The sequence below is a fragment of the Schistocerca serialis genome, chromosome 7 (genome assembly GCF_023864345.2).
Source record: "Schistocerca serialis cubense isolate TAMUIC-IGC-003099 chromosome 7, iqSchSeri2.2, whole genome shotgun sequence".
Classification (NCBI taxonomy): domain Eukaryota; kingdom Metazoa; phylum Arthropoda; class Insecta; order Orthoptera; family Acrididae; genus Schistocerca; species Schistocerca serialis.
Window position 1 is genome coordinate 584518072 of NC_064644.1, and position 15837 is coordinate 584533908.

Here is a 15837-nt window from a genome sequence, read left to right on the forward strand (position 1 = left end):
CATACAGCCCTGACCTGGCACCATCACACTTCCATGTGTTCGGGCCACTAAAAGAAGCTCATCGTGGGATTCATTTTGAAGATGAGGAGGCCGTCAAAACATCCGTGCGTCAATGGCTTAGGAAGCAGAGCTGTGATTTTTACCGTGCTGGGATACATGCCCTTGTTCAAAGATGGACCAAAACTGTAGAGATGGGCGGAGATTACATTGAAAAATGACAAAATGATCCTCAATGTTGTGGTTTTCAACCTATGTAATTGCATTTAAATTTCCTGACAATTAAACGTAGAAAAAAAAATAGGAGGCATTACTTTTTGACTGACCCTCGTAATAGTGATGAAGAGTAGGCTGAAATTTAAGACAGTCAGGAAGAATCAATACACAAAGAAGTGGGATATGGAAGTACTAAGGAATGACGAGATACAGTTGAAGTTCTCTAAGGCTATAGATAATAGCAATAAGGAATAGCTCAGTAGGCAGTACAGTTGAAGAGGAGAGGACATCTCTAAAAAGGGCAATCACAGAAGTTGGCAAGGAAAACATAGGTACGAAGAAGGTAACAGTGAAGAAACCATGGGGTAACAGAAGAAATAAATCAATTGATCGATGAAAGGTGGAAGTACAAAAATGTTCCGGGAAACTCAGGAATACAGAAATACTAGTCACTGAGAAATGAAGTAAATAGGAAGTGCATGGAAGCTAAGATGAAATGGCTGCAGGAAAAATGTGAAGACATCGAAAAAGAAATGATTGTCAGAAGGACAAACTCAGCATACAGGAAAGTCAAAACAACCTTCGGTGACATTAAAAGCAGGTGTGATAACATTAAGAGTGCAACGAGAACTCCACTGTTAAATTCAGAGGAGAGAGCAGACAGATGGAAAGAATACACTGAAAACCTCTATGAGGAGGAATATTTGTCTGATGTGACAGAAGAAGAAACAGGAGTCGATTTAGAAGAGATAGGGGATCAAGTATTAGAATCAGAGTGTAAAAGAGCTCTGGAGGACTTATGATCAAATAAGGCAGAAGGGATAGATAACATTCCGTCAGAATATTAGTTTCATAACACAGCTATTAAACCACGATGGGTCTTTCCCATCCCTTAAGACCTTACTTGGAACACACTTGCCAACAGTATATTTCACAATGCCTTTGAATTTTTTCCATTTGTTCTCCACTTCTTCATCCTTATCACAAATATTTGATGCTGACTGCTCAGATACTCTGAAATTTGTACCCTGTCACTCTTGCTAAGCAAAATTATCTTCCTACCTGAATTTGTAAGACCAATTGTCATAGATTTCACAGCCTTGGATCACTGATACCTTCCTCTATGTTAACTGATTCAGTAATTTCAGCTCTGTTTGTTGCCAGGAGGTCTAAGATTTTACCCTCACGAGTTGGTTCTCTATCTACTCAAAGTAATTTTCAGACGCAAGACATCCAGAACAATGCCACATGAATCCCTGTCCGTGGCACTAGTTGTGATAGCATGACACTCCTAATCTGTACCTCGCAAGTTGAAGTCACCCCCTATTACAACTACATGAGCAGGAAATTTTTTTACAATATTCTCCAAGTTCTGTCTGAAGCGCTCTACTGCTAGAGCTCTGGACCCAGGTGGTCTATAAAAGCCTCTGATTATCATTTTTGACTGATCTTTGATACTTCATCCAGATTAATTCTCGATCGGATTCCATGATACCTCGCTAGATTTTATCGAACTCTTTACTGCAATAAACACACTGCCACCATTGGTGACAAAACGATACTTACGATAAATATTCCAATCCGAATGTAAGGTTCCTTTGTCTTTAACATGTGGTTTCAACCAACTTTCTGTTCCTGATACTATCTGTGCATTATAATCTTTTATAAGTAATAGTAATTTGAGGCCTTTCCTTGGATGCTCCTGCAGTCTACTAAAATCATATTAACCTTTTCTGTCTTTGATCTGTGCGGACGAACATTCTCTGAGGACAGTGGGGGCTAATGTATCAGGCAAATAACCTGTGATCCCAAGGGAGGGTTTCTCTTACCTAAAAAAGCCCCATGTGCATGTCATGCCATACGTACTCCGCTACTGTGGTTGATGCTTCCCGTGTGTTGATAACCCTGTACTGAGCTGACAAGAAATCTTGTTCTTCCTGCCATTGCCCTTCACTAATTCGCACTATATCTAACTTCAGCCTATCCATATACCGTTTTAAATTCTTTAATCCGTGTACCCATTTAAGAGATCTAACATTTGATCTGCTCCAAACCATAGAATGCCAGTTTTGTTTTTCCTGATGACAACATCCTCCTATATAGTTCCTGCCCATAGATCTGAATGGGGGAAATTTTACCTCCAGAATAGTTTACCTAAGAGGTTGTTGTTATAATTTAACCATAAATTAGAGGTACATGCCCTTGATAAAAGTAGCAACTGTAGTGTCCCCTCGCTTTGTCATTCACAATATCAGCACAGCAAGGCCATGTTGGCTAATGTTACAAAGCCAGATCAGTCAGTCATCTACACTGTTGCCTCTGCAACTATTGAAAAGGCCACAACCCCTCATCAAGAAACACGTTTGTGTGGCCTCTCTACAGATATCGCTCTGATGTCGTTGCATGTATGGTATGTCTGTCTGTATCATTGAGGCACACAAGCTACCTTCACTGCAGCAGGATACACATTTGATAAGGGAGGGGAAACATCCAATAACAAAGACGAAGCTTATCCATTACAAACAAGTTTTACGAATTCTTATCGGGTTGAAGAGTGATAAATTTGGCCATACTAGTGTAAAATTCCTTGAAATTAATCAAAAGTAAATTAAGTATGTTGTAATAAAAGACGCTATTGATAAGTGTCTCAAAAAAATCCTAGTGATTTATCCAGTTTAGTTTTACTCTTGTAATTTCGCCAAGCTAAGAGTACTTAGTTTTGCTTCTATTATATGTATCTTTTAGGGAAATCACAGTTTATAATGTAACATATTGTCATTTGTAGATGGCAACAAAGTGGGGAATTGCAAGTGCAGGCAGAATCAGCCATGATTTTGTTGTTGCCTTGAACACACTGTCTCATGATGAGCACAAAGTAGTAGCTGTAGCTGCCAGGGAGTTTGAAAGAGCGCAGATATTTGGAAATCATCACAAAATACCTTCTGTGTATGGATCCTACGAAGAGCTTGCGAAAGACCCAAATGTTGGTGAGTGTGCATGCCTATTTCCATATTGTTACAAAGTGCCATCTTTACCATTTATAACCCAAGTTCCTAAAAATGTAAATACATTGTGTTCTGTACGTTCCTTCATAGAGGAAGACTTTTCTGCAATATTGAATGCTTCAAAGTATACATGAAGAGAAATTTGCTATTGGGAATTTACTCTGTATGCTTGTTCAGGGTGTATACGACCCGGGACAACCGGGAGATCCGAGAAAAACCCGGGAATTTTTTCATCCGGGAGAAAACCGGGAAAAACTCGGGAACATTTTAGAATTCCAGGAATTTTTCGTTGTTTTAGTTTTCAGTTAAATTTTTGTAATCTTGACTGGTAAGAATCGATATTCTAACAAAGGATATTACTGTATCCCGATACTGCAGAATAATAGTACAACAATAAAATGTGAACGAGAAAAAATTATGAAAATATAACATAAATTCCAAAGGAAATGTGCCATATACACCAACAAAACACAGTGCTCATACAAGCGTTCGGCAATCGCAAAATGTGTCAAAGGCTTTAGGAAGACTATGCAATGCTTCATAACAACAAAATGCCTCAGATGAGCGTGACGTCACAACTGTTTACATTAGATTCGTTATAGCAGTTACGAGTGGGCTCATGCGTATGCGCAGTTGAGTGGCGTATGAGTTGTACCTTCTCCCTCTTCTGGCTACAGAAATGTGGCTGTTGGCTGTGTAAGCAGTCGCAGCTAGATGCTACCGGGAAAAATTGTACTTTCCCACCCAAGGTGCCAGATTCACGCATGCGCAGCACGGGGGGAGGGCAAACCGATGTATCTGACCCGGATGATAACTGCGGGAGGGGGGGGGGGGGCGGCAAATTCATATTCTTGAGAATAAAAAACATTGTTTCGCGAAGCTCCTAGCATCCAGCGCACGTTGGTCTATCGATTACTCATATGTTTTTGAAACGAATCCCTGTTGGTTTAGAATACACTCTGTAAATTGATTTCTGAATGAATCATAACTTAATTTTTGAATGAGTGCATAGTGTACGTGATGTCTGTCAGGGGATTCCTCGTCACAACTAAAAATAAACTTTCCTGCAGGCAAAAGGGGACCGGGTTATACCAGCTGAGCGGAGTAAAGCCGAACCGCTGTATGATTATGTGGTTGACTGGATTTGCAAATGATCAGCGTTGTTATAATCACTATTGAAATCCGTAGATTCAGACTACCAGAGTGGAAATAAACGACTGACAGGAATAACAGCCAAGATAGATTACTTATTATCTTCTCAGTGTATCCAAGAAAATGAAATTTTGTCAGAAAGGTTTTGGGCAGACGCTACCCTAGTAAGGGCCAGTTGTACAGTCCCCGTCTAGCAGCCGCTTAACTTCTATTCTGGAAGTAGCGCGGAAAGTGGTTTGTACGAATATAACGCCTAACCGGAGAATAATCAGGGATAACTAAACCAGTGATTCTGGCAGGTTCAAATGGTCCAATGGCTCTGAGCACTATGGGACTTAACATCTGAGGTCATCAGTCCCTTAGAACTTAGAACTACTTAAACCTAACTAACCTAAGGACAGCACACACATCCATGCCCGAGGCAGGATTCGAACCTGTGACCGTAGCGGTCGCGCGGTTCCAGACTGCAGCGCCTAGAACCGCTCGGCCACATTGGCCGGCATTCTGGCAGGGTTAGTGAAGCTAACCGGCGAATAAATTTTGACAAAGGCAGGAATAGTTACAGACTCAGTCATGACAAGGTTGTTTGTTAGAAGGAGGAAGGAGAAGAAATGGGGACATCACACCAATTAGGGAAGAACATGATGATTCCAAATTTATATAAAAATCTTGTACTACTACTTTCCGATCTTATGCTCGAGAAACTGGAACATATGAATGAAATGTGAAACCATTTCCTAACATTGAGCTATTTGCATAATAGGCATTGTATGTTGGTCTTGGTGAATTATATTCTGTCGTGTTATAAAAATGACCATTTGTGCCTAAACAGTCTCGTTTATTTGGTGTGTGTTACAATTTCTGCAGTATTAGAAAGGCCTATTTTGTTTTATCTAGCAGACAGTGACAAAATAGATGTAATCAGACCGAGAAACCACACCAGTCTTCGGTACTATTTATATTAACAGCGTACGCAGTATTATACAGGAAAGGAAAGCACGCCATGTAAAGCTGTAGTAAGATTAGAGAGAGAAAACATTGCTAGTAGCTAAGGATTGAAGAAATGTGTACTCTCTTGCTTGTCTGTTGTCTTTACTGGTTTTATGTATCCTATATTTAATTTATCTCACCCAAAACAGAAAGTTATTAGCTAACAGGCAATAAAGAGTGCAAATTTTCTGAAGAGTTCTTGTTCTCCCGGTTACAAATAATCCCATCCAGTATTAATTGCGAGGTTTTTTATTTATTTATTTATTTATTTATTTATTTTTTTTTATTTTATTTTTTTTTTTTAAAAAAAAGAAAAAGAAAAAAGAGGGGCAGGATGTCAAACCGGGCGACTGGGAGCAGGAGAGGCACCACAGGACATTTTAATTTCCACTGTCCTGAATGTAGTTTGATGGTCTGCAGTTCAAAATATACACGTTTCAATTCCATGGAGCAAAATACAGTGACGTGCGACAGAAGAATATTGTGTGAAGAGGGATGGCACTGCACTCTGGCACACTTAAGACCAAATAACATGTCTTACATTTCCTCGAACATATATGTTTTATGTATCAGACTCTTCAGAAAGATTTGTGCTACAAAATGAATATATTTAAATTTTTGACATCGTATCTCAAACACTCGAGGGGGGAGGGGGGGGCTACTATTGTAGTTTTGCCCCGGTTCTGAAATATCGTAGATCCAAGGCTGATGCGCAGAGCTGTCTGAGTTATGGTGGGGAAGTGTGTAGTCTCCACAAGACCTGTGTTTACATTTAGTGGTTTTGCTGTTTCCTCTTCCTTTACTGCTCTCGCGTCAAATGAAAACAAAATGGATTTCTGTGTCCAGGAGCTATGAAGTGAATTAAAATACAGTCACGTAATTACAGAAGGCTAATACACGTTATTAGTTTCAGATTTTGTTTTATTTCCACTTTTCTGACAGTCATGCATTAATTGCCTTGTAGAACAATGAAGTTAGTTTTGTCGGTTTGCTGCAAAAATTTGACTTTTATTAACTTTTTACGCTGAGGCAGTCAGTGTATTTGAAACGAAATGTTTGGTTCCTCACTATTGGCAAATTTGAAATGTTCGCTGCATTTCAGGTGCACATTTTCATCTTCTAGCATGTATGGAATTATGCCACAATAAAGAATCAAAAATGAGTTACTACAGTACTGGTACTCCAAGAAAATTTACATCCCGAAACCCACACTGAAAAACTTAATATCAGGTCGAGGCCTACTTCATTGAGAATCTAGATATACAAATGTGCTCTTTTAAGTATGCACTTTAAATGTCCCATTTTAGTATGGTTCACGAAATTCCGTTGCTCTTGGAGTATCCTCTGATGTCTTATTTTCTTTTATGACATAATGTAAGATCTTTTTATGTTTTACAAGTACGAACATACGGGCTTCCTGCATCATAACAGCTGCCAAAGTGCGGTGGCGCCTGTTATCTGGTGCTCTCTGATGACTACTGAAACGAACCTATTTCTAACAGGTCGCGGGAAAATATTGTGAATGGTGGTTTGAAAAGCGTTACTTTCAAAGTAAATTTCCTTTCTCGCAAGTTGAACTATGTGTGAGAATGTACGATGAATTTCTTAAATCACAGAGCGTTTGATGACGAGCCATTTACAAGTATTTCCAGCCCAGAAGATAAGACATTCATGCCGTCATTATGAGCAAGTTGATGTAGTGCTACGGGAATCTCTCTCTCCTTTGCAGTAGATAATTTTATTTGTGGAAAACTTTAAGGACAAGTCACTGGACTCGGCTAAAATTTTCAAATGGCTCTGAGCACTATGGGACTTAACTGCTGAGGTCATCAGCCCCTCGAACTTAGAACTACTTAAACCTGACTAACCTAAGGACATCACACACATCCATGCCCGAGGCAGGATTCGAACCTGCGACCGCAGCGGTTGCGCGGTTCCAGACTGTAGCGCCTAGAACCACTCGGCCACTCCGGCTGGCTTTACTGGCATATTTGTGTGATATACATATACGTGCAAAAAATATCAACATTATATGTGAAAGCTTTGCTTTTCTTGTAGCAGCACTATGTATATTAATTTAAAAGATTAACTTTTCCTGTTTGTGTATCCGCGCTTCTTAACAGTGATGTTGCTATTAGTTGACTACATCACATGTCCTGAGGTCTGAATATCCGCTGTCATCGGCTGGCGGGATCACGTGACATGAGCTATGAGTGGCTTACAAAAGTGCTTCGCAAGCTCGATTACATGGTTCGGAAAGTAACATGTGGTGTTCGGTGGAATTCGAGTTTACCCTTTCGTAATACGAAAATGTACAGCGTACATGCTGCTGCACAATAAAAATCTTTCTAGAAAGGGTTTTCTTCCCTGAGTTTCGTTTTCTAAAGTGCCAGGAAATTCTACGCCATGTATAAAAATATAACCATTCAAAAGGTTGATAAGTTTCACAGTTCCGAGGGAAAATATACTGTCTCTTAATAACCGGAAAAAGTGTGTTTTCATCCGGGAGAAAGTGAATTTTTAACCGGGAAATCCGGGAATTTTTTTTCTCTGTCCACGTATACACCCTGTTGTTAATAGTCAATAATTAAGTAACTTACTTCTTACAAAAACAGCAAATGTGGCTACCAATATTTGCTGCACCAAGTAGCTTGTAACTTGTTAGTTACATGTTCCATAGATCATTTGAATGAAGCTACTTCAGGGTGTATACGAACCGGACAACTGGGAGATCCGGGAAAAACCCAGGAATTTTTTCATCCGGGAGAAAACCAGGAAAAGCCCAGGAATTTTTTAGGATTCCAGGAATTTTTCATTGTTTTAGTTTTTCAGTAAATTTTTGTAATTTTGACTGGTAAGAACAAATACTCTAGCAAAGGATATTACTGTATTCCCGCACTGCAGAATAATACTTCAACAATAAAACATAAACCAGAGAAAAAAACGAAAATAACAAATTGCAAAGGAAGTGCGCCAAATACAACAATGACACACAGTGCTCATGCAAGCGTCTGCCAACAGCAAAATGTGTCAAAGGCTTTAGGAAGACTATGCAATGCTTCATAACAACAAATTGCCTCCGATGAGCGTGAAGTCAACTGTTTACATTAGATTCGTTTTAGCAGTTACGAGCGGTCTCATGCGCGTGCGTAGTTGAGTCGCGTTTGAGTAGTAGATTCTCCCGCTTCTGGCTACAGGAATGTGGCTGTTGGCTGTGTAAGCAGTCACAGCAAGCAGCTGGATGCTACTGGGAAAAGATGGCGCCAAATTCATATTCTTGAGGGGAAAAAACTTGTTTCACAAAGTGCCTTGCATCCAGCGCACGTTGGTCTGTCGATTATTCATATGATTTTGAAACACATCCTTGTAGGTTTTTGAACACATTTTAAGTTGGTTTCCGAAAGACTCATAAGTTGATTATTGAATGCGTGCATAGCGTACGTGATGTCTCTGTCAGGAGAATCGTCGTCGCTTCTAGAAATAAACTTTCCTCAGACAAAAGGGGACGGGGCTATATGAGCTGAGCCAAGTAAAGCCGAACGGATGAACGCCAATTGCTGTCTGATTATGTGGTTGATTGGGTTTGCAAATGTTCAGCGTGGAAATAAACGACTAACAGGAATAACAGGTGACAAAGATTACGTATTATCTTGTCGGTGTATCGTAGAAAATGAAATTTTCACAGAAATTTTTTGGCCAGATCGTTACACTAGTAAGGACCAGTTGTACAATCCCCGGCTAGCAGCCGCTTAAGTTCTATTCTGGAAGCAACGCGGAAAATGTGTTGTAAGAATATGTAACAACGCCTAACCGGAGAAGAATCGCGGGATAACTAAACCTGTGATTCTGGCGGGGTTTGTGAAGTTAATCAGCAAACAAATTTTGACAGTGGCAGAATAGCTATAGATTTCTTGATGGCCGGCCGGGGTGGCCGAGCGGTTCTAGGCGCTACAGTCTGGAACCGCACAACCGCTACGGTCGCAGGTTCGAATCCTGCCTCGGGCATGGGTGTGTGTGATGTCCTTAGGTTAGTTAGGTTTAAGTAATTCTAAGGTCTAGGGGACTGATGACCTCAGAAGTTAAGTCCCATAGTGCTCAGAGCCATTTTGAATTCTTGATGGCAAGGTTGTTAGAACGAGGAAGGAGAAGAAACAGGGACATCACACAAATTATGGAAGAATAAGATGATTCCAAATTTTATATAATTTTTGTAATACTACTTTTCGATCTCGTGCTTGAGAAACTGGTGCGTATGAATGAAATGTGAAAATATTTCCTAACATAAAGCTTTTTGCTTGTATTAGGCCTTGTAGGTATCTGATATTGGTACTTCGTGAATTATTCTGTCGTGTTATAAAAATGACCATTTGTGCCTAAACAGTCTCGTTTATTTGGTGTGTGTTACAAAATTTCTGCAATATTAGAAAGGCCTATTTTGTTTTATCTAGCAGACAGTGACAAAATAGACGTAATCAGATCGAGAAACAACACCAGTCTTGGGTATTATCTGTATTAACAGCTTTTTCAGTATTTGGTAACGGCATTTCGATTTTTGGTGTAGCAAAATGTTTGATGAATTTCGATGAAGTAACGTAGTGTTGCAGAAAGGAAAGCACGCCATGTAAAGCTGTAGCAAGCTTAGAGAGAAAAAAATGCTAGGAGCTAAGGATTGAAGAAATGTGTACTTTCTTGCTTGTCTCTTGTCGTTATTGGTTTTATGTATCCTATATTTAATTTTGTCACACAAAACAGCAAGTTATTAGCTAATAGACAATGAAGAGTGCACATTTTCTGAAGAGTTCTTGTTCTCCCGATTTCAATTTCTACTGTCCTGTGTAGGTTTGATGGCATCCATTACAAAATCTACACGATTCAGTTTCACAGAGCAAAATACAGCGACATGCTATAGAACAACACTGTATGAAGAGGCGTGTCACTGCACTTTGGCACACTTAAGACCAAATAACATGTTTTACACTTCCTCGAACACACGTTTTATGCTTCAGACTTTTCAGAAAGATGTGCACTACAAGATGAACATATTTTTGAAAACTCGATTTCTTTTTAGTATTGACCCGGTTCGCAAATATCGTAGATCCGGGGCTGATGCGCAGAGCAGTCTTTTGTTATAATGGGTAGTCTCCACGTGACCCATGTTTACGTTTAGTGATTTTACATCCCGAAAACCACACTGAAAAGCTTAATATCAGGCCGAGGTCTACTTCATTGGGAATCTGGACGTACGAATGTGCACTTTAAGTATGCACTTTAAAAGTGCACATTTTAGTATGGTTCACAAAATTCCAATGCTCTTGCAGTATCCTCTGATGTCTTGTTTCTTTTATGACAATGTATGATCTTCTAATGTTTTACACGTATTTACATACGGACTTTGTACGTCATGGTAGCTGCACAAGCGCGGTGTCGCCTGTTATCTGTGCTCTCTGGCAACTGCTGAAACGAACCTATTTCTAACAGGTCTCAGGAAAATATTGCAAATGGTGGTTTGAAATGCGTTACTTTCAAAGTAAATAACCTTTTACGTAAGTTGAACTATGTGCTAGAATGTACCATGAATTTCTTAAATCAAAGAGCGTTGATTTAAAAATCAACTCTTTGATGACGAGTCATTTAGAAGAATTTCGAACCCTGAAGATCATTTATGTCATTATTAAAAATTTTACTGGCATATTTGTATGATATATCTTAAAGTGTAACACGCGCAAAAAGATCAACATTACATGCAAAAGCTTAGCTTCTCTTGCAGTTTATTAACCTTAGAGACCAATTTTATATGTGAAAGCTTTGCTGTTCTTGTAACAGAACTATGTATATGTTGTTGTTGTTGTGGTCTTCAGTCCTGATACTGGTTTGATGCAGCTCTCCATGCTACTCTATCCTGTGCAAGCTTCTTCATCTCCCAGTACCTACTGCATCCTACATCCTTCTGAATCTGCTTAGTGTATTCATCTCTTGGTCTCCCCCTACGATTTTTACCCTCCACGCTGCCCTCCAATACTAAATTGGTGATCCCTTGATGCCTCAGAACATGTCCTACCAACCGATCCCTTCTTCTGGTCAAGTTGTGCCACAAACTTCTCTTCTCCCCAATCCTATTCAATACTTCCTCATTAGTTATGTGATCTACCCATCTAATCTTCAGCATTCTTCTGTAGCACCACATTTCGAAAGCTTCTATTCTCTTCTTGTCCAAACTATTTATCGTCCATGTTTCACTTCCATACATGGCTACACTCCATACGAATACTTTCAGAAATGACTTCCTGACACTTAAATCAATACTGGATGCTAACAAATTTCTCTTCTTCAGAAACGCTTTCCTTGCCATTGCCAGCCTACATTTTATATCCTCTCTACTTCTACCATCATCAGTTATTTTGCTCCCCAAATAGCAAAACTCCTTTACTACTTTAAGTGCCTCATTTCCTAATCTAATTCCCTCAGCATCACCCGACTTAATTAGACTACATTCCATTATCCTTGTTTTGCTTTTGTTGATGTTCATCTTATATCCTCCTTTCAAGACACTGTCCATTCCATTCAACTGCTCTTCCAAGTTCTTTGCTGTCTCTGACAGAATTACAATGTCATCGGCGAACCTCAAAGTTTTTATTTCTTCTCCATGAATTTTAATACCTACTCCGAATTTTTCTTTTGTTTCCTTTACTGCTTGCTCAATATACAGATTGAACAACATCGGGGAGAGGCTACAACCCTGTCTTACTCCCTTCCCAACCACTGCTTCCCTTTCATGTCCCTCGACTCTTATAACTGCCATCTGGTTTCTGTACAAATTGTAAATAGCCTTTCGCTCCCTGTATTTTACCCTTGCCACCTTTAGAATTTGAAAGAGAGTATTCCAGTCAACATTGTCAAAAGCTTTCTCTAAGTCTACAAATGCTAGAAACGTAGGTTTGCCTTTCCTTAATCTTTCTTCTAAGATAAGTCGTAAGGTCAGTATTGCCTCACGTGTTCCAGTGTTTCTACGGAATCCAAACTGATCTTCCCCGAGGTTGGCTTCTACTAGTTTTTCCATTCGTCTGTAAAGAATTCGTGTTAGTATTTTGCAGCTGTGACTTATTAAGCTGATAGTTCGGTAATTTTCACATCTGTCAACACCTGCTTTCTTTGGGATTGGAATTATTATATTCTTCTTGAAGTCTGAGGGTATTTCACCTGTTTCATACACCTTGCTCACCAGATGGTAGAGTTTTGTCATGACTGGCTCTCCCAAGGCCGTCAGTAGTTCCAATGGAATATTGTCTACTCCGGGGGCCTTGTTTCGACTCAGGTCTTTCAGTGCTCTGTCAAACTCTTCACGCAGTATCGTATCTCCCATTTCATCTTCATCTACATCCTCTTCCATTTCCATAATATTGTCCTCAAGTACATCGCCCTTGTATAGACCCTCTATATACTCCTTCCACCTTTCTGCTTTCCCTTCTTTGCTTAGAACTGGGTTTCCATCTGAGCTCTTAATATTCATACAAGTCGTTCTCTTATCTCCAAAGGTCTCTTTAATTTTCCTGTAGGCGGTATCTATCTTACCCCTAGTGACATAGGCCTCTACATCCTTACATTTGTCCTCTAGCCATCCCTGCTTAGCCATTTTGCACTTCCTGTCGATCTCATTTTTGAGACGTTTGTATTCCTTTTTGCCTGTTTCACTTACTGCATTTTTATATTTTCTCCTTTCATCAATTAAATTCAATATTTCTTCTGTTACCCAAGGATTTCTACTAGCCCTCGTCTTTTTACCTACTTGATCCTCTGCTGCCTTCACTACTTCATCCCTCAAAGCTACCCATTCTTCTTCTACTGTATTTATTTCCCCCATTCCTGTCAATTGTTCCCTTATGCTGTCCCTGAAACTCTATACAACCTCTGGGTTAGTCAGTTTATCCAGGTCCCATCTCGTTAAATTCCCACCTTTTTGCAGTTTCTTCAGTTTCAATCTACAGGTCACAACCAATAGATTGTGGTCAGAGTCCACATCTGCCCCTGGAAATGTCCTACAATTTAAAACCTGGTTCCTAAATCTCTGTCTTACCATTATATAATCTATCTGATACCTTTTAGTATCTCCAGGGTTCTTCCATGTATACAATCTTCTTTCATGATTCTTAAACCAAGTGTTAGTTATGATTATGTTGTGCTCTGTGCAAAATTCTACCAGGCGGCTTCCTCTTTCATTTCTGTCCCCCAATCCATATTCACCTACTATGTTTCCTTCTCTCCCTTTTCCTACACTCGAATTCCAGTCACCCATGACTATTAAATTTTCGTCTCCCTTCACAATCTGAATAATTTCTTTTATTTCATCATACATTTCTTCAATTTCTTCGTCATCTGCAGAGCTAGTTGGCATATAAACTTGAACTACTGTAGTAGGTGTGGGCTTCGTATCTATCTTGGCCACAATAATGCGTTCACTATGCTGTTTGTAGTAGCTTACCCGCATTCCTATTTTCCTATTCATTATTAAACCTACTCCTGCATTACCCCTATTTGATTTTGTGTTTATAACCCTGTAGTCACCTGACCAGAAGTCTTGTTCCTCCTGCCACCGAACTTCACTAATTCCCACTATATCTAACTTCAACCTATCCATTTCCCTTTTTAAATTTTCTAACCTACCTGCCCGATTAAGGGATCTGACATTCCACGCTCCGATCCGTAGAACGCCAGTTTTCTTTCTCCTGATAACGACATCCTCTTGAGTAGTCGCCGCCCGGAGATCCGAATGGGGGACTATTTTACCTCCGGAATATTTTACCCAAGAGGACGCCATCATCATGTAATCATACAGTAAAGCTGCATGCCCTCGGGAAAAATTACGGCTGTAGTTTCCCCTTGCTTTCAGCCGTTCGCAGTACCAGCACAGCAAGGCCGTTTTGGTTATTGTTACAAGGCCAGATCAGTCAATCATCCAGACTGTTGCCCTTGCAACTACTGAAAAGGCTGCTGTCCCTCTTCAGGAACCACACGTTTGTCTGGCCTCTCAACAGATACCCCTCCGTTGTGGTTGCACCTACGGTACGGCTATCTGTATCGCTGAGGCACGCAAGCCTCCCCACCAACGGCAAGGTCCACGGTTCATATTTAAACTATTAACTTCCCCTGTTTGTGTATTCTTGCTACTTAACAGTGATGTTGCTGTTAGCTGACTACATCATGTGTCCTATGCTCTGAATATCTGCTGTCATCAGCTGGCGAGATCACGTGACATGAGCTAAGACTAGCTTACAAAAGCGCTTCGCAATCTTGATTTCAATGATTCAGAAAGTAACATGCGGTGTTTGGTGGTGTTCCTATGTATACTTTCGTAATACGAAAATACGCAGTGTACATGATGCTGTACATCAAAGATATTTCCAAAACGTGTCTTTTTCCCTAAGTTTTGTTTCCTAAAGTGCTGGGAAATTCTACGCCCGTGTATAAAACAATAACCATTCAAAGGATTGATAAGTTTTGTAGTCCCGAGGGAAAATATACCATTGCTTAACACGGAAAAAGTGTGTTTTCACTCAGGAGAAAGCGTATTTTTAGCCGGGAAATCCGGGAATTTTTTTTACTTGTCTGTGTATACACCCTGTACTTGGTGCAGAAAATATTGGCAGCCACATTTGTGATGTGCAGCAAATCAGTTTACAGGATGTCTACCCTAACATTAATGAACATATTATTTTTTAGTCCTGAGTGCTCACTTTCATGCAATCAGTACTTTCTTTATAACTGATGAGCTATCCCAGAAAATTATTCCATAAGATATTATTGCGTGGAAATACGTAAAATATGTCAGGAAGTTGATTTGTTTGGTTCCAAGACTAGTAATCATATGTGGAGCAAAAGTAGCTGAAGATAATTGTTTGAGGAGCTCAGTAATTTGCTTCTTCCAGTTCAAGTTTACATCAATATGTAAATTGAAGCATTCTACCCATTTCACTAATTGTTGGTATGACTGTTGTGCAGAAATGTATATAGTGTGTTTTCTCAAAAGTAAGGGAGAGTCCATTTTCAGAGAACCATTTAATAATTCTTTGAAAAACATTATTAGCACAAAATCTATTATTCCTAATTGAATGGAGTACTATAGCTTCTTTATGTTCTTCTGAAAACCAAAATTGTCACAATTTATAATTACAAATTAAAACTGCCTCCTCTGCAGTTACAGCCAAAATAAAATCCGGGAATTATTTCATCCAGGAGAAAACCAGGAAAAAACCTGGGAATTTTTCATTTCTTTAGTTTTAAGTCAAATTTTTGTAATTTTTATTGGTAAGAATTGTTAGTATAGCCAAGAACATTACTGTATCCTGCTACTGGAGAATAATACTGCAGCAATAAAACATAAATGAGAGAAAAAATAAAACTTTATTTGCAAAGGAAATGCCCCATTTACAGCAACAAAACACCGTGCATGCACAAGCGTCTGCAAACAGCAAAAATTTGTCAA

At 39.5% G+C, this 15837-nt stretch overlaps 1 protein-coding gene across 6 annotated transcripts in view; it reads left to right on the forward strand.

Annotated features, from left to right (window-relative positions):
• LOC126412160 (trans-1,2-dihydrobenzene-1,2-diol dehydrogenase-like) overlaps nucleotides 1–15837 on the forward strand; it is a 103102-nt gene that overhangs the window by 18481 nt on the left and 68784 nt on the right. For all 6 annotated transcript variants that reach the window (XM_050081624.1, XM_050081622.1, XM_050081625.1 and 3 more), the window contains exon 2: nucleotides 2999–3200. In XM_050081624.1, coding sequence (XP_049937581.1) covers nucleotides 2999–3200 — 202 coding nt within the window. The remainder of the gene's footprint in view (nucleotides 1–2998; nucleotides 3201–15837) is intronic.